This window comes from Alligator sinensis, unplaced genomic scaffold (assembly GCF_000455745.1).
Source record: "Alligator sinensis unplaced genomic scaffold, ASM45574v1 scaffold366_1, whole genome shotgun sequence".
Lineage (NCBI taxonomy): Eukaryota > Metazoa > Chordata > Crocodylia > Alligatoridae > Alligator > Alligator sinensis.
Genome location: NW_005841851.1, coordinates 1,957,631 through 1,975,763, shown reverse-complemented (window position 1 = coordinate 1,975,763; position 18,133 = coordinate 1,957,631). Strand labels below are relative to the sequence as shown.

At 48.1% G+C, this 18,133-nt stretch overlaps 1 protein-coding gene across 2 annotated transcripts in view; it reads right to left on the bottom strand.

Annotated features, from left to right (window-relative positions):
- Positions 1 to 18,046, bottom strand: part of TNFRSF8 (TNF receptor superfamily member 8) — a 23,583-nt gene extending 5,537 nt beyond the window's left edge. Inside the window, exons 1-9 of one of the 2 annotated variants that reach the window (XM_025212399.1) lie at positions 17,903 to 18,046; positions 7,483 to 7,573; positions 5,029 to 5,154; positions 4,018 to 4,173; positions 3,839 to 3,932; positions 2,931 to 3,301; positions 2,650 to 2,772; positions 2,159 to 2,212; positions 1,208 to 1,233 (exon numbers count right to left, since the gene is read on the bottom strand). In XM_025212399.1, coding sequence (XP_025068184.1) covers positions 1,208 to 1,233; positions 2,159 to 2,212; positions 2,650 to 2,772; positions 2,931 to 3,301; positions 3,839 to 3,932; positions 4,018 to 4,173; positions 5,029 to 5,154; positions 7,483 to 7,573; positions 17,903 to 17,911 — 1,050 coding nt within the window. In that variant the 5' untranslated portion in view covers positions 17,912 to 18,046. Of the gene's footprint in view, positions 1 to 1,207; positions 1,234 to 2,158; positions 2,213 to 2,649; positions 2,773 to 2,930; positions 3,302 to 3,838; positions 3,933 to 4,017; positions 4,174 to 5,028; positions 5,155 to 7,482; positions 7,574 to 17,726; positions 17,785 to 17,902 lie in introns of those variants that run through there. The other variant, XM_006016241.3, reaches the window with a different exon arrangement.
- Positions 18,047 to 18,133: the final 87 nt, after the last annotated feature.

The following is an 18,133-nucleotide window of genomic DNA, read 5'->3' as shown; positions in this document are numbered from 1 at the left end:
AAGCAATGGGGGAAAGGGGGAACAGGCAGAGGATGGGGCCTGGCAGGGGTCCTGCCATGGTCCCCTACTCCTCCTCCAGCCCCCTCCCTCCCCCACCTCTAGTACTTACCAGCTCCGAGTCCAGCTGCAGCTCCCTGCTGCAGCCACTGGGGGCTGCCCAAATCATCAAAGCTCTCTAAATCTTTGTTGAAGATTCAGAGAGCTTTGAATCGATTTGGACCTTAAAACTGGTCCCCTGATTCGATTCGGATTCGGAGATTCAGCCACTGAATCGGACCGAATCTCCTCCGAATCAAATCACCACCCGAAGCTTTGCATAGCCCTACTACAAAGTACATTACCCCCAAACATCAAGAGCACCTTAACCAGCCCCAGAGGAACGAGGACTGTCACGAGCTGCAGCTGCAAGGGTTGTTAAAATGCACTTGAGATGCCAACCAAATGCCTTTTCAACCCAAATAACCAAGCTGCAGTAAACTTCCAGTGCTTCGCTGGAACCGGGTGGAAGTTAATGGAGTTTTGACAATTGAACGGAGCTGAGCCTCTGCTCCCTGCTGTTAGTGTGGTTACTGATGCTGGTCTCATTCCTCTCTATGCTGGGGTGTTTCCACTTCGATTTCACGGTATTTTGTAATGTGTCGGGAACCTCCCTTTTGATATGTGTTATTCTTTCCAGAAAGTCACATGGGCTAACTAGTGGCAGCTCATACCATCCCACTGGGCACTGACTGCCTGGACTGCCACCAGCCTAACCATATCCTCAACAAGACCCATTTTACAAGAAGCCACATGGGCCCATGCTGCAGAGAGGGAAGTGGAAGAAGGGATTCCCCCATCACAAGGGCTGATGGGGCTGAGCTGGGAAGTTCACATCCAAGCTTCTCCCAAATGCTGAGGCCGGGTCATCTCTGGGATTCTCAGGACTGCTATATTCCAATGACCCCGGGCTGGGCCTAGCATTGACTACTGAGCAAAACTCCCATTAGGCACAGGACCTGGCTGGGGATTTTGCTAGAGTAAGTGCTTCAGGGCCAGGAGCCAAACATTGAAACAATAAGGACTAATGCACTAAATATTTGTGTCTGCCAAAGCATCACTGATGACAACAAAAAGCACACTTAGAGAAAGCTGTAACTGTTAGTAACAGGACATTTAAAAAATATCTATAATTATTTTTATGGGAAACCAGAGTGATTTGCATACTTACTGCACAAGTCTTCATCAAATCGGGCCCTGGGAAGCAAAGAGGAAAAACCAATTACTATAACCTCCCCCGTGAGGTTCAACAGCAACAGGAAGTATATCAGCATTTGCCCCAATGGATCTCAAATTGTTTTACAAAGCAAGATACTTGTGATATTATTTCCCTTTCCCACAACATGCAGACACTTCTGGAGTGAATTAGCTATAGTGTAACTCAGCTCTGTGACTATTCTAATTCATAGATTCATAGATGTTAGGGTCGGAAGGGACCTCAATAGATCATTGAGTCTGACCCCCTGCATAGGCAGGAAAGAGGGCTGGGTCTAGATGACCCCAGCTAGATGCATATCCAACCTCCTCTTGAAGACCCCCAGGGTAGGGGAGAGCACCACCTCCCTTGGGAGCCCGTTCCAGACCTTGGCCACTCGAACTGTGAAGAAGTTCTTCCTAACGTCCAGTCTAAATCTGCTCTCTGCTAGCTTGTAGCCATTATTTCTTGTAACCCCCGGGGGCGCCTCGGTGAATAAAACCTCACCAATTCCCATAAAACCTCACCAATTAATAGTGCAAGCCAAGTAATAAAGCGACATGCCACTAGAGAAAGACTGAGTCGTGCCTGACAGATGGCCATGGCAGTGCTTCCTGGCATTGTTGGAAGACATTTATACCCTATGGTGGGGAAGGCAGCCGAAGAACAGAACATCAAACTGAAGTGTCAAGGGGAGGTTGGCTGGGCAAAATGGCATTACACCTGGGCTTTGGTTAAGCTGCTGTGATTAGCACCCCCCTGCTCATGTGACGCTTGTTACAAAACTGCTGGAGATTAGGGACATTGGCTTTACCACTCAGGTGAGAAATGACACCTCCAGCCTTGTGATGTCCCAGGCATTGCACAGGAGCCCAGATTCTGAGATGAGGACACAAGAAGTATTTTCCTAATTGACCAATGACTCACCTTGAGATCCAGGCCTGGGTTGTTGTGTAGGGACTTGGTACACATTAGGAGCTGCTAGAAGAAACAATAAGTTCAGTAGCAGGCACAAGGCAGCTCCGGGATATGTGGGGAGCTACACTTGGTTGTTAGCAATGAAGGTTTTCCAGCTGCAGATGCTTCCTACTGTCCTTGCTCACAGCAGGCCAATATTCTTCAGAAGGCACCAGGTGCCACCATTCCCTCCCCATGCCACCTCCAAGTATCTCCCTGAGCTGCCTATGAGCTCCCATTTTATGCCAGCACCATTGTCTTCTTCCTAGGAAATCCCTTGTCTCAGGATGCACAGGTGGGGATTTGCCTGCCGCAGCCAAGCCTCCCAGAAGCTGGTAACTCTCCCTTCTCCCCAACACATCCCAGGACCACCCAAATCTCTGGAGAGTCTCCACTCCAAGCAATTGACACCTGAAGCATCACCTGCATGCCTATGGTTAATGCACAGCTTGGAAACTCACTCTTCCTTATGAGGGTGAAGATCCGCCGCTTGCAAAACTTCTTTTGCCAAAACACTCCCATGGCCCCAAGCAACAACGTCACTGGGAGGACCACCATGACCCAGGGAATGAAGCTGCCATTCTCTGCAACAGAAAGTGAGGGGGCCAAGAAGTGAAGGATGAAGAGAGAGAGAGAGAGGGAGTCTCATTAATGGAGCCTCAAGGTTGAAAGCCCAGGACAACAACATATAGAAAGGGAAAAGGAGGTTTATCACAGGAACCTTTTCCTCCAGGGCTGTTACCTTCCTTCACAGTCTTGCCTGTGGCTACACTTGAGGTCAGGAAAGTGCCAGCAGCTGGCTTTGTATCTGCTCCACCGGCGGTTCCTCCAGCAGTTGGATGGACATTGCCAGAGGTCACATTGCTCAGGAGGAGGCTGGTATGGGTTGCCCGTCTGGAGTCAACAGGATGCTCAAGGTGGGAAGGCTGGCTTTTCCCACGAGGGGGTTGGGTGTGTTGGGAGGGCACCCCGGCTGGCTCAGTGCCCTGGGTACTGTTTTTAAATGTTGCAAGCGTAGGGACCCAACTGAGGACGTTGGGAGATGGCTCCTTGCACACTTGGTCGTGGGTGGCGTTTCCTTTGGTCATCACTACCTTGCTCAGCTTGGCACAGCTGGGGAGGTGAAGGAGAGCATGAGATGGAGGGTGGCAGAAGGAAATACGTCAAGGCTCTCTGGGGGATGAGTTTCTCCATGCGACAGACCTCCCTTGGGCTGGCTGTGCCTGTATCTACGCAACAGGATCACCCACCTTCTTTTCCCCATAGCATCAGCTTTTCAGCCAGATCCCAACCTAACTTCCATAGCACCTGAAGAAGTAGGCTGTAGCCTACAAAGCTTATGCCTCTCTGAATGAGCCAGTCTATAAGGTGCCCTCCTACCCTGCATTCACATTCAAGTTTAACTCTTCCACTCAAGTGAGCTCTGAATTAGGCAAGGAGGATTCATTCCTCTCTACTTGAATCGTCTACGGAAAGAAAGCAGTCACCAGGGGACCCCCCAGATGCCACACACTAGCCCAAAGCTGCCCCCCTCCTCCTTTACCCTCTCCCTGCCCCCAGGTGAATTTGGTTGGTTTGCACCAGTAGATCACAGGCTTCCAGCCAGCTCCTCCACCAGCTTGAAACAACAGATCAGAAACCAGCACTTACTCTGTGTGGGGCCTGCAGGTTTCTGTGCTGGAAAGCCGGTCAGAGAAGGTGCCTGGAGGACACACTTGGCAGGTGACATCTGTTTTGGAGGTGCCTGTAGAAAGGATAAATCATTGGTTCCCAGACTGGCTCCAAGGCCAAAGGTGGAAGAGGCCAGTGGGTGTGAGTGGGATTCCTACCTCTGACCTTGACTCCATACCCAGAAGAGCAGCTGGTGTGACGGTCGCATCGTGCACAAGTGTTCAGGACTGACATTTTACAGAAGAACCCTGCCCGGCACTCGCACACCCTGCTGGAATTGAAGGTGCAGGGGGCTTTCTCCACGAGGTCATGTTCTGCAAGGACGAAACAGAGGAGAAAGAGGCTGTGAGCAGCAGGGAGGAGACTCAAGGGAGGTCAGGGATAGGGCACAGAGGTACCAGGCACTTGATTCAGTGGTAAATAAAGTTACAAGACAAAGGGAGACATGTGAAGATGAGCAGGCTGCCATCTTTCAAGCAGACTGGTATATGGATGGAAGGCCTCTAGTAAATCCCAGCTCCTGTAGGCAGTGCTGCTGGGGATCTGACAGGAGGTATTTCCCTGTTCCAAGTACCAACACAGTGACCATCCCAAACATGTGCCTGTGTTTCAAACCTATCAAGGATGGAGGTATCACCAGCTCTGCTCAGCAGGAGTCTTTCCGGTGCCTTTGGTGAGATTTGGATAAAGCCCCAGATACATCATGTAGCTGTTCTACTGAGACACACAAATATAGAAATGGGATCCAAGCCACATAAAGGGGGGATAACTTTACTGCACTGCATATTAACATGGAAGGGAGCTCATGTCAGCACTGAGCTGCAGCAGATGGGTCAAGGACTACAGGCTTGCCTATGCTAGTCAGAAGGCCTAACTGCAGGATGGCTTGGGTACCAACAGCAGCAAAGCTGGTCCAAAATAGGCTGTACATGCCTGCACATGCCACACAGCCTCACTGCTATCAGCACCCAAGCTAGCTGGACAAAAGCTAGCTTAGCTAAGCCTGCTCCTCTTGCAAAACTTCCCATTGCGATGCAGACACAGCATCAGACGGGCCAGCATCTCCTCCCATCCAGGTGTACTGTAGAAAGCCAGGAAACAAAGACAAAATGAGACTAGGTGGGGGCAAGCCCTGCTAACATAACTGCAGAGGGCAGTCAAACAAATACCTGTCATGCATGACACGCAGGCCTCACAACGTGGCTTTGGATGTGCCTCCTTCAGGTACTGCTCGGGCTCGCACCACCTGCAGTCTTTGTCCAAGTTAGTAGGGCATGGTGTCTGTTTAATGGAGCCTGGCGGGGAGAAATCAAAATCTATAAAGCAAGGAAGGGCCTAAAGAAACAATCATCCTGAAGCACTTCAGTCCATGGGTACATAAGTCCCATGTATGACATGGGGACCTTCTCTCTGGGTCCATCATCATGATTGCTCTCCCATTCTTCCAACAGCAATGTGTTTCTTAGTTCCAAGCTGCAGCAAAAGTGCCATAAGTGGCAAAGGGCAGGTCAGGTAGGGAACAGGCAGCAGAAAGCAGAGAAGGAGATCAGGCAGGGCATACAGAGTAGGAAGCAGAAAGCAGAAGAGCAGATTGGGCAGAGGAAGGGGATGGCCCTTGGGGAGGGCATGGGGTTAATTTGTGGCACATCTGATAATTTGTGGCCCCCACTATCTTAGTTCAAAGTGATGAAGTAACAGCCTCCCTGCAGCAACAACAGGCTACAGTAACAATATCCTGGGGTGCAGCGTGTGGAGCTGTTAAAGTATGGGACACGGGCAAGTCCTTTGCTGAAGGAAAGACATGACTGACAAGCCTGCAGGAATAGCAAGACATAGCTGCCACACTTAGATTGCTCCTTTAGGGATTGTACAGAGAGCTCCCTTTGAATGTACAGAGTGGGAGGCTGGGCCAGATGCACTGCTAGAATATCCCCTGAAGAGCTGGCTATGGGAGTATATTCCTGGCATGGATTCTGCCATGGAGATGAGGAGAGGCTGCTCAAAGTTGTGACCACAAGTTGCTCGTACATGAGAAGCTCCACAGAAACAGGGCTCTCAGAATGGGTTGGGATGGGCCAGAGCGCTGATCATTCCTAAAATACTGGGAACGGGATAAAAATTACTTGCATCCTTTTGATGGAGCTTGATACTGTCTGGGCATCCTTAGACCTGGGAGCTCCTAACTGTACAGAACCTGACTCTGCAGCCTCAACAGCCACTCAGGGTCATTTTAGCTGTACAACATAGCATCTAACTGGCCACAAAATGTTCCTCCCTCTGCTCCTATTGTTTTTGAACACTATTGCTATTTTAGATAGCCATGTTCTCTCTCTCCGCTCTTCTTCAGCTCTTTGCATCCTGTAGGCAGACCAAGTCAACATCCTTCCCATATAAATCAAACTGGTGAATTCACAGATCTTTAGCTGTGCTAAAACTGATGTAGCCCCACTGAAGGCAATGAGTCTATGATGAGGACCCTGCCTCATCTCAGTGCATTCCAATCTGGGCAAAAGCAACTTCCTTATCCATCATTTCTTGCTCTCATGGAACCAGTTCCACAATCCCAAGTTTTTTTTTAATCTTGGCTGGTCTCACATCTGGGTGCTTATCTCATGAACACACACACTGCTGTAATCATGACAGCCACAGTACAGAATGTCCTGACACAAATTAATGCAAATGCTGAGAGCCACACACAGCCCTCACCCCACCCCCTGCAAGCCTGCTATTGGTTTCACAAAGAAATGTCAAGAATTTCCTTGTCAGCAAGAGTTTTTACAGAGGAGGACTCAAGTCGGTGAAGTACCATAAAAAGCCCTGCCCATTGGGCATATAGCCAATAGAGTGAGTTTAAGGCATTTCCAGAACTTTGTTGTTTGAAGACATTTCTTTCAACTAACCACAATGAACATTACCCTTCATGAGTCATGGCTAACTTCCAACAAACTCACTCCCTCTATTGAAAATACTCATGATCCAGGACGCTTTCTAAACTGTTCTGACTATGAAGGCATCAACAGACTTTTCCCATCACTCTGGGGACAGCACTCAGTCCAGCTCACAGTTTTACTGGGCAGTTTGAATCCCTGTAGAAACAAGGTCTTTGGTCTAATTTCCCACTGCCTGTCAAGTTATGAGTCACTTGCACTTATGTAAAGTGGCAGGAAAGACTAGGAAACCATAGGGGGAGCATTTTACACGTTCTTCATGCTCACTTTGGAAACTAACTAGGCTCAAGTTCATCTGAACGACTCAATTCTCCAAGGACTCAATTCTAAGGAAGGACCCAATTCTCCAAAACTGAGATAACCCTCTATGAGTTGTCGCGTGTCCTCATATCTCACTGACACAATATCCTGTTTGAACTGCAATCCCTAAACTGTAACTGTTGATAAGCATCAGTGGGTTAAGAGCCACTCATTGCAGATCGTTAGCAAATCTGAGGCCAGGACAGCCAGATGTATATCAGCTGCTCATTAAACTGTACGCTGCACATTTATTCAAGGACAGCAAGGACTACCATTGCCTTGGTATAGATTTTAGATGTTTCCAAATGCACTTGCATCAGGAGTTGGTGCTGTATCGCCTGCAAAAGAACCATTTTTTAATTATAAAACACCCACCTGTGGGACAGTGGTAGCAGCATTTTTTTGAAGCTTCATCGTAGAACTGGTTATTAAACTTGTCACAGGACTCGGTCAAGAGCCCTGATGCCTAGAAAACCAAACAGACCAAAGACAATTAAAAGTCAGAAACAGGAGCTGATTTATCAATTTACTTATTCATTATTCAATACATTCCCAATTCAGAACATGGTTAGAGATGCAGCCTGCAGTCAGCTTTCCCCATGAATGAGTCAGTGGGGAGGGGATACTGCAGTCCTACTGGTGTGTTTGATACTCCACTGCCTCAAAGCCAAATCCTTCTTGCTGATAGTGAACAGGACAACTGCATTTCCCACAAGGATCCTATTTTAATCCTAGATTCTGATTCTGGAATAGCCTAGCTAGATCCCTTGGAGAACCAGTCCAGGCTTTAGACTCCACACAGAACGTATCGTGATCAGGGCTGTGGAAAAGCCTGGCCAGGCTGGTTGTGACTGGTAAAGTTAATTCTTTATATTCAGTGCTGGACACAGTACATTATCTTCAGACATCCGTGAAGTGGGTCAGTTATAACCAATGATACCCTTTGTGGGTATCCTCGAGAACACCGTCTATGCTTGTGCCAATTTGGTAATCCCCTGCTGTGCTCAGCTGCTTTCTCGCCCATGGTGCAGGGTAGCAAATGGGTGTCTTTGGTCAACTGCATATAGCTCACAACATCAAGGTTGAAGGCTCTCCTAAACCTAGATGGCCCTTGAGACCAGCAGGGTTAGGGCAGGCATGTTTCTGTCATCAACAGCACATGAGAATTATGTCTGGCCTCACGTCCATCCAGCTCTGATTTCCAAGGCTGAAAACTATCTGGGTTGCTTGGAGTGCCCTTCTGGAGCAAGGCCCAGATTCACACCCCTGGATCCATAGGGAAATGCCTTATTCACCACCACCCTCTACAAGGAGGTAGGCTTGGGAGTCAATTGTTTCAACAGGGCAAGAACCTGCCTTGAAGAGCAGGGTAGTCTTGCCTGAAGATAGACCTGAAAAAACTTAGTCACAAGGTTTGTCCTTATTCCTGCAACAAAGTCCATTGATTTTGGTCAAACTCCTTATATGCATGAGAGGTTTTAAGGTTTTGATCTGATAAGGATTCTGATATTTGCTTGGACAGAAAGAAGAAAGCTTTAATATTAGCTCTGCTGAAGACACTCAGTCATGAATTGCATCAAGAAAGAGATCATGCACAAGACATTTCCATCTTGCATCAGGCCTTTTGCTTAGAACAGACTGAAATGCACCCTAGGAAATTTCAGTGGTGTGTGCTTTGTGATGAGATCATTATAATCAGCATTTCCCCCATTCCTCTCCCTTCAAGCCTGTTATCATCTGAACTGCATTTTCAGTAAGTAGCAAAAAGTGTGTAAGCATTTTCACCAGCCCCATGTTTCAGAGATGAATGAGACCAGTAGATCCCCAGCAGACTTTCCCTCTTGATGCTGCTAGAGCAGGTGCTTCATTCATTACAGTCAATTAACCTCACAGTCAGACTCTTCAGCTTGCTGTATCCTTGTTTACAACTGGGGAACCTGTGTCACAAAGAAGTCTCATGGTATAACTCAGGTCATGCAACGGCTGGAATGGAATTTGGAAGCCTTCGGTCAAACAGCAAGTGAATAGCAGAACTGGAAATAGCACCTTCTTATAACCACTAGCAAACACGACCTTCCAGAGCCAGTGTGGTCCAGAAACCCCGATCACTGGCTAAGTCTATAATGCATCGCTACCAAGCCCTTCTTCCTTCCTCATTAGACCATGTGGAGGGAATGGCAGTGTCCCTTTTGGGCCCACTTGAGTTAAATTTACAAGTTTTATTTCCAAGAAGGCTGCCTGAGGTCACAGAGTAAGGCAGCAGAATGCCTCTGCCTTTCTGTGCAGAACCAGCTCAGCTAGTCGGCCAGTCAAAGAGCAGGAAATGGCCTCATGGAAACAGTCACAGTTAGGATTCAGGACCACTCACTTCCCATGGCTTTGGTGGAGAAAGCATACTGAGAAGTGCCAGTTTTCAAGCAGTGGCTGCATCCACATCCCCTTGGCCCAACTTTTCTACAAGTTCCCTGAACAACCATAGAAAAGGTGAGTTGTTCTTTCCTGGTTCTATGGTGAAATCTCTGTATGGTTTCTAGATCAATATTGCACTCTGCTTCCCAGGGACAGAGTTGAGAACTAGCCTTTTAAGTGATTTATATGACACACCACTCCTTCCAAGTCTTTTGGAAAGATTACAGAGAATAGCTTTTAATTAAAAGGAGGCTGGGGTTTTATTACTGTTGTTATAACAGCAGCAACAATAGTCATGAATTATTGTTATTATCATTTTCTGTGATTAAAATGAAACACTGCTAGAGATAGATAGATAGACAGATAGATATTAGTAGCATTTCATTTTAATCATAGAAAAATGTAGATTAGGGATTACTTTTTTATAGCTGAAAATTGGGGATTTTTTTTTATCAGATAAAACCAGGATCCCTGGTTATTACTATTATCATCATTATAACTGTTGTCATTATTATTGTCATCATTATCACTATTGTTATCATTATCATCATCATTACTATTGGTCTCAGATACAGGAGAGGAATTTGCTCGCAGTTCCAGGGATGTTGGTCTGGAGTACAGCCTCACACCAGTGTGACTGACAGCAAAATCTGGTCTGTAACATTTTTCTTGATTAAAATGACTGCAATCAATTAGTGCAGTGTTAGCATACACAGATGTGAAACTATTAGTTTAATCTGTCATTTGTCCGCAAGAGGGCAGCTAGCCCCCAGTTTTCTGCGGCCTCTCTCCATGAAATCTACAGTCTCCTAACTGGTGCTAGTCCCAAAGCCTAGGTCTGAAAATGACACATACTAAAAATACGCTGTTCACTGCCAATATGCTGGTTCGTGTCCCAAGTGCTCAGAGTCATTGTCAAAATGGGTCTTTTTTTTTTTTTTTTTTAATCAAGATACTGACTATTTTTCACCCATTCAAGCTTTCTGCTGACTCAATCCCCACCAAATTCTTGGCCTTGCGCCTACCCCTCAGAGTTTGTCAGATGGTCACTTAATTTCCATGAGTGTGAAAATAACTTAGCATGCTCCTTCTGCAGAGGGCTCAGAAGAGGTGCTTGGCAGGGCCCACCACCTTCTCTAACATTGGTCACTCTTTTTTTTCCAGTCCTTTGGTTACTGGCTTGACAACATGTCACCATGCTGGTTGAGCCTCATTGCATACGGCCCTTGAAAATGACATGCTTAAGTGGGGCAATAACTGTGCACATAGATTTGACCCCATATACCCAGTATTCACAGCAGCCTGAACTTATTTCACGACTCAGCATGAGTTATTTAAGCCAAACAGTGCGGGAAAGAGAGCATAACTAGAATGGCGTGGGCTCCGTTCCTTTAACAGGCACCAGGTTTCTAGAACCTCAGTTTCAAAATTTCACATGTCTGATGTCAAAAGCTTACAGTAACCACCGAGAAAGCAACCACAAGACTGTGTTGGCCAGAAGTACATTTGGGGTTGCAGGGGAAAGGGGCCAAAACAAATGATAAGCTTTGCAACAAAGGAGGGTGAAGGAGGAGTCAACTTGGAAAGGTGAGGATTTCTTCCTTTGGAGAATTACAGGTGATAGTGAAATGAAGAGGCTAGCAATTGTTGCAAAGACGTCTAAATTAGACGCCTCTGTGGGACTGTGGATGAACTTGAGGGCACAAGCAGCCTGGATGGTGTCATTTACTCTTTGCTCTTCCCCAATCAAAGCAGAGTGTAACCAACTGTTGTGGCAAGGAATTAAAGCTATATGTCAATGATTGGGTGTATGTGGGCCTGAGCTGATGCAACACACACTGAAGAACAGGAGGCAGGAATTAACATATCCACCGTAAGCACATTTACCTCTATGCAAATTTCAACTTCCTACATGTCACTTTGGAGCAGGACATTGGACTGACATCAAGGTTGGCTCATTTGGTCATGCGGATGACAACAGACAAGGCTGCATACAAATAATAATGCTTTGCTTTTCAGCTGCAAACTACAAAACATTTTATACTGGTCATTAACTAGCAATACCCTATGCTTACCGATGAGGAACAGTGGGGGTAGCAAGTCAATCGCAGTGCCAGGGACAGAATACAGCTTTCCTAACTCCCGGAGCAATCAATCAAGTCTAGCACTGGCATACTGGAGTGACACTCTGTCCTTTCTTGATTTGACTATTAAATCAGACCATGGAAATGGACAAACTTATGCAACTTTCCCTCACCCACGGAGAGGTTTGCGGGAAACCAAGAATCCCCCTGTGCTTCATTTTTGTCCTTTTTCCTGAGTGTCCCAGCAGCAGCAGCTCTCCATTTGCAGAAGTCCAGAAACCTCTCTCTCTTGCCTGATCCACTGGGAGAACAAATAAATGCCTGATTGCTTCTCTGAGGCACAAGATCCCAAGGCTGACGGGGGAAATCACAAATGCTCACAACACTGGGGAGGGATTAGGCCAAGCCAGAATCCTTTCAATGGCCTGACCACAAGGCTCCAGCCGCACAGTGACTCATGAGTGTAAGGTTGTGAAAACTCACTTCAAAGGAAGATCTCTGTTCTTAGCAGCATGCTGACACTTTCACAGCACATTTGACAAGAACGGCTTGCTACAGAGCATGATCAGCATGACAGTGGGAAATGACAGATTCTCTTTTTCTGTGAGCAGCACATTTGAGTGAGGGTAATGGTAATGTCACAGGTATATAACAAGGCATTTGAGACAGGCTGTGGGGCCAAAGGCTCCAGCCCAGTTGCAAGGTGTAACACTAACTGCAGGCTGCTCAGGAGGACTGGGCCAATGAAGGAGATAATTAGCAGCCACAGGAAGTAAAAGGCTCCCAAGGAGCAGCATCAAGTGGAGCTGGAGGCACTTTTGGGGGAGGGGGGCTGAAAAGGACTGGGACCTGTGAGTTAACCCTTTATGGGCTGTTTGGGTTAGAGTGTGAAGACTGATTGATATAGGAGGGTGCCTGTGTGACAGGTGTGCCCTGGGAATACAGACTGTATTGCGTTTTAAAGACTCTGAGCTAAGTGATAACCCCCAAACCTGCTACAATGTTCAGGAGGGGCTTGCGCAGTTCCACAGCTGAAGCACAAGTGGACCCAGGGCCCTAGCCCTGTGTTCACCTACATCAGTGGGTCTCAGCCTTTTCAGGCTTGAGGCACCCCTTGTTAGATTAGAAAATTACACTTGGGTGGAGAAGGCACTAGGTACAATGATTCCTTAAGAAGGGGAGGAGGATATACAGGTCCATTCAGGTAAGAGATAAGGTTCAGCTGTACAAGAATAATTCATGTCAAGGAGAAGTTACTGACAGTCAAAGCAAGCACCATGCTTACAGAGACTTCCAGGGGACCCATTACCCTTTGGATCTCAGCACCAAAAGCAGTTTCTAATGGATGCAGCTTTCCAGCATGCCGAGCACAGCATGCATCCTGTGAAACGGCAAACAAGAGTTCAAGCAGGACAGGAAGATGAAACCAGGAGAAGGCATCTGATAAACATGCATCAGATATATGCTCAGAGTTGGTAGGTGCTATATGCCACAGAAGCTTTTTTCCTTTGGGGGAGAGGCATGTGATTTAATCTCTTCTGCCTTCTTGCCATCTGGATAGTCAAGCCCAGACAATGCTTGCTGGAGGTGTGATCCAACAAGAAGCAAAGGGGACAAGAGTACCGAAATCCCCCCTGGCTCACCAAGGGCATTTGTGAATGCCTGATTGCCAAAAAGGAGGTGTACACCCAGTGGAAGGGAGGGGCTATCACCAAAGAGGAGTATACCTCCATCACTCAGGTCTGTAGGGGGGCTGTTAGGAAAGCTAAGGCAGATATGGAACTAGGGCTAGCATCAAGGATAACAAAAAGTCCATTTTTAAATACATAGGGAGAATGAAGAAGGCCCCGGGTAATGTGGGGTCCCTGCAGGATATGCTTGGCAATCTGGTGGTTGCACCAGAGGAGGAAGCAGACCTCTTTAACAATTTCTTTGCCTCTATTTTCTTGTGCAGGGACCGGGACTCTCCTACCGAGATTCAGGACGGACTCGGGAGAAACTCCACCAAGCCTAGGGTTGGGTAGGACCGGGTTTGAGCACTTCTGGAGGGGCTGGATGTGTTCAAATCAGCAGGTCCAGATGCTCTCCACCCCAGGGGGTTGAGGGAATTGGCAGGGGTTATCGCGGGGGCCCTGGCACAGCTTTACGAGCACTCCTGGTGCTCTGGCCAGGTGCTGGATGACTGGAAGAGGGCCAGTGTGGTCCCCATCTTTAAAAAAGGGAAGAGGGAGGATCCGGGCAACTATAAGCCCATTAGTCTTACTTCAATCCTGGGGAAGCTCTTTGAGAAGATCATCAAGGAGCACATCTGTGATCGGACAGCAGTGGGGATGATACTCAAGGCCAACCAGCATGGTTTCATTAGGGGCAGGTCCTGTCAGACCAACCCAATTGCCTTCTACGATCAGGTCACAAAATCATTGGACACAGGTGTTGTGGTGGATGTAGTCTTTCAGGACTTCAGGAAGGCCTTTGACACTGTCTCCAACCCCATTCTCATTAAAAAGCTAGGTGACTGTGGCATTGATGCAAATTGGCTGAGGGGTCATACTCAGAGAGTCATGGTCATATTTGACCTGGAGGGAAGTGGGCAGTGGAGTCCCCCAGGGCTCAGTCCTTGGGCCCGCACTGTTTAATTTCTTTATTAGCAACTTGGACGACAGGGTGAAGAGCAGCCTGTTTAAATTCACAGACGACACCAAGATTTGGGGTGAGGTGGGCACGCTAGAAGGGAAGGACAGATTACAGCAGGACCTGGACAGGTTACAGGGCTGGACAAATGAAAATAGGATAGGATTCAATACTGACAAGTGCAAGGTGCTGCACTTGGGCAGTACGAACCAGCAGCATACCTATAGGCTGGGGAACGCCTTTCTCGAGAGAACGGTGGCAGAAAGAGATCTTGGAGTCATTACTGACTCCAAGATGAACATGGGCTGGCAATGCGAGAACACGGTCAGTAGGGCTAACCGCACCTTGTCGTGCATCCACAGAGGCATCATGAGCAGGTCCAAGGAGGTGATCCTCCCTCTCTATGCGACACTGGTCAGGCCGCAGCTGGAGTACTGCATCCAGTTCTGGGCACCCCACTTCAGGAGGGATGTGGACAACATTGAGAGGGTCCAGAGGAGGGCCACTCGCATGATCCAGGGACAGCAGGGCAGGCGCTATGAGGAGACGCTATGGGACCTTAACCTGTTCAGCCTTCGCAAGAGAAGGCTAAGGGGGCACCTGGTGGCCATCTATAAACTTACTAGGGGGGACCAGTGGGGTTTGGGAGAGACCTTGTTCCCCCGAGCGCCTCCCAGAGTAACGAGGAATAACGGCCATAAGTTGCTAGAGAGTAGGTTTAGACTAGACATTAGAAGGCACTACTTCACAGTCAGGGCGGATAGGATCTGGAACCAACTTCCAAGGGAAGTGGTGCTGGCTCCTACCCTGGGGGTCTGTAAGAGGAGGCTCGACGTTTACCTGGCTGGGGTCACTTGAACCCAGTTTTCTCCCCTGCCCAGGGCAGGGGGTTGGACTAGAAGATCCACAAGGTCCCTTCCGACCCTACATCTATGAATCTATGAGAGAGTTCCTGACTACTTCACTTTGCTTCTCTGTGCCTCAGCTTCCCTCTCCCTAATGCACTGGCAATGACAACCCAGCCCTTTGCAAAGTGTTTTGAGACCTGCCGTTTAAACACCGGTTATCTGGCTAATTCTCTGCCAGATGTTCCTTCAGGAGGCAGAGTTAAGTTCACATATGGGTCTCTTTCTTTTCTCACTCACTCTCAAGAGGGCTGGCCCCATTAGTTAGTATGCACTGAAGTCAAAGTAGTCTCCTTACATAAGGAGGTACAGAATGACTGTTGAAACCTGACCAAGCTCAGAGTTTGTTCTGAGGGGTTTCATCCAGTCCTGAGTCACTGTTATTAATATCACTAATAATGGATTGTTTCTGAACGCAACGGATTTTCTCTAGCAGAGACCCTTTTGCAAGCACAAAAATAGAAGGTCAAGATTTGACTTGTGAGCCTCATGGCTCATAATTAACTCCTGAAATGAAAGCTAAAAAGCGGCCCATCTTAGCTGAAAATCTCAAGCCTGTCACCTTCTCACAAAGCAGCAATAGCCATCAGCATGCAGGGAGCTCCCCTTCAGAGCCTCATTGTGTTTAGGGGTTCAGAAGAAAGCAAAGACTGGGAAAGTATCTGGAGAACTCTTCTCTCCCTCACCAATGTGGATGCCTCTTTACGAGGCCCATGATTTGACAGATACCAATTCACTCCAAGTGGAGAAGATTCACTTCATTATTTTTCCCCCTGCTGATGATTTTATAAGGAATGATCTAGGTTATGATAAATTTCACTTCTGCCCTGTGCCCTCCCCCACTTCTAGGATGTCTAGAAATACTGATGAAGGCAATGTAATTCATAAGCATGAGGGTTTGCTTCAACAAGGAAACCTCCTGTGAACTTCAAAAGCCAAACTCAATCCTTCCCCTCATTTCTGAAAGGCACTGAATGAAAATGTGATAACCTCAAAGCCCGCTTTAATATTTAGTGCGTCTCTCCCCTTTCATCTTTTGACTGCCCTTCCTTCTCCGCATCTCATCTCCGAACTATATCACAGAGGCAAATTGAATTCAACCTCTTTGGTCAGGGGGTGATCCACTTTATTCAAGGGTCACGCCTCCAGCAAACATTGTCTGGGCTTGACTATCCAGATGGCAAGAAGGCAGAAGAGATTAAATCATGTGCCTCCACCCCAAAGGAAAAAAGCTTCTGTGGCATATAACACTTACCAACTCTGGGCATATAACACCTGCCAACTCTGGGCATATATTCAACTAGAGGAGTACCAGACCCTGTGTCTTTTGTTACAGCCTGAGGTTAAACATGACTAACAACAAAAATCTGTGTCCTACCTAAGAGAGAGTTTACACTTTTATTATCTTACAGGGCCACAGGTAGGCACAGGGCAGGGCAAATGGTGACTTTCTGGTCTTCCATCTTTATGTGGCTATTTGGAGGATCAAGGTGGAGGGGTCCTTTCTCAGGGAGGACTCTGAGAGAGCAAACAAAAACCAGGCTCAGTTAGCGGATGACTGAACAAAGGACTTCAATCCCCATCCTGCCTCCCATTGAAGTGAACGGACATTTTATTAGTAGGAAGCAGGATTAGACCCTGATACACCGGAAGAGCTTGTAGTCCCCTATTCATTTTGGACTGGCCTGAAAGCTGGAGCATGCTTTGGACCCAGGAGCATACCTGGTCAGCAAGTCTGATGGATCTTCCAAGTCAGTTCTGTTGACCAGGAAATCGGATCCTATTTTAAACTGCAGGCTATTAAAGACCAAACTAATGGAAGTCAACATCTGACATGGGGGCATTTAAGGCTTCGGCTCTAGCGTCTGCTTTGGAGAATAAAGGTGTGTTGCTCACCGTCACTCTTTGGTGCCCCTGTGCGTGCCGGCTACTTCCCGAAATCACTAAGCTGCTCTGCAGATTAGTCAGGACCTGGCTCGACTCATACGTTAATATTCTTCTGAGCTCACAGAAAAAGCGAGTTGGTGGAGCGGAGCAAGATGAGAAAGCTAGCTAACTCCAGGCGAGCAGCAAGCGGAGAAGAGCATGTTACGGTAAAACCGAAAAAAAAAAAGTAGCTGGCTGTTCTAGAACTGACTAATGAGACAGCAAAACAAGAGACTCCCTTTCAAGCTCCTACCCAAATGATGTAGACTTCTATTAGTTCAAAAGGCAGCAGCTAGGAGCATTCACAGTCAGACTTCATCTGCCTGGTGGTAGTGATATTAATAAGAAGCAGCAGTTAGCTGAATGCATTACAAAAAAAAAAAAACCAAAAAAAACCCAAGGGGGGGGAAATCCATTTAAAATATAAATAGCAAGATATAAACGGGCAGGCCCCGACTATCACCCTTGTGCCAGGATCAGGGCCCGCCCTGCTGGGTCTGGTGCAGAAACACGAGGGGAAAATCGGTCCCTGTGCGCCAGAGAGCCGGGTGGGGGGTGTAGCCGGGCAAGCGGTCCCTTGAGCCCGTGCGGACACTGGGTAGACAGAGAGAGAGAGAGAGAGAGAGAGAGAGAGAGAGAGAGAAGCGGCTCTTCTCTCACTCACCGGTTGCATTACAAGTGGGTTAACAACGCGCTGGCAGCCCTGGTGCTGCGATGCCGGGCCGGGCCGGGGGCTCTGCGCCTCGCTCGCGCGCGCACGGGGGATAGAGAGAGAGAGAGAGAGAGAGAGAGAGAGAGAGAGAGAGAGAGAGAGAGAGAAGCGGCTCTTCTCTCACTCACCGGTTGCATTACAAGTGGGTTAACAACGCGCTGGCAGCCCTGGTGCTGCGATGCCGGGCCGGGCCGGGGGCTCTGCGCGCAGGAGGGAGCCGGGCGCCTCGCCCTCGGCGTGGGAGGGAGAATTATAGCGCGGGGCCCGGCAGCTCCTGCTTCTCGATCCCAATCCCGCAGGGGCTTGGGCCGGCCACGGCCCCCGGCTGCCCTGGGCTCGCTCCGGGCAGCCCCCGCGCT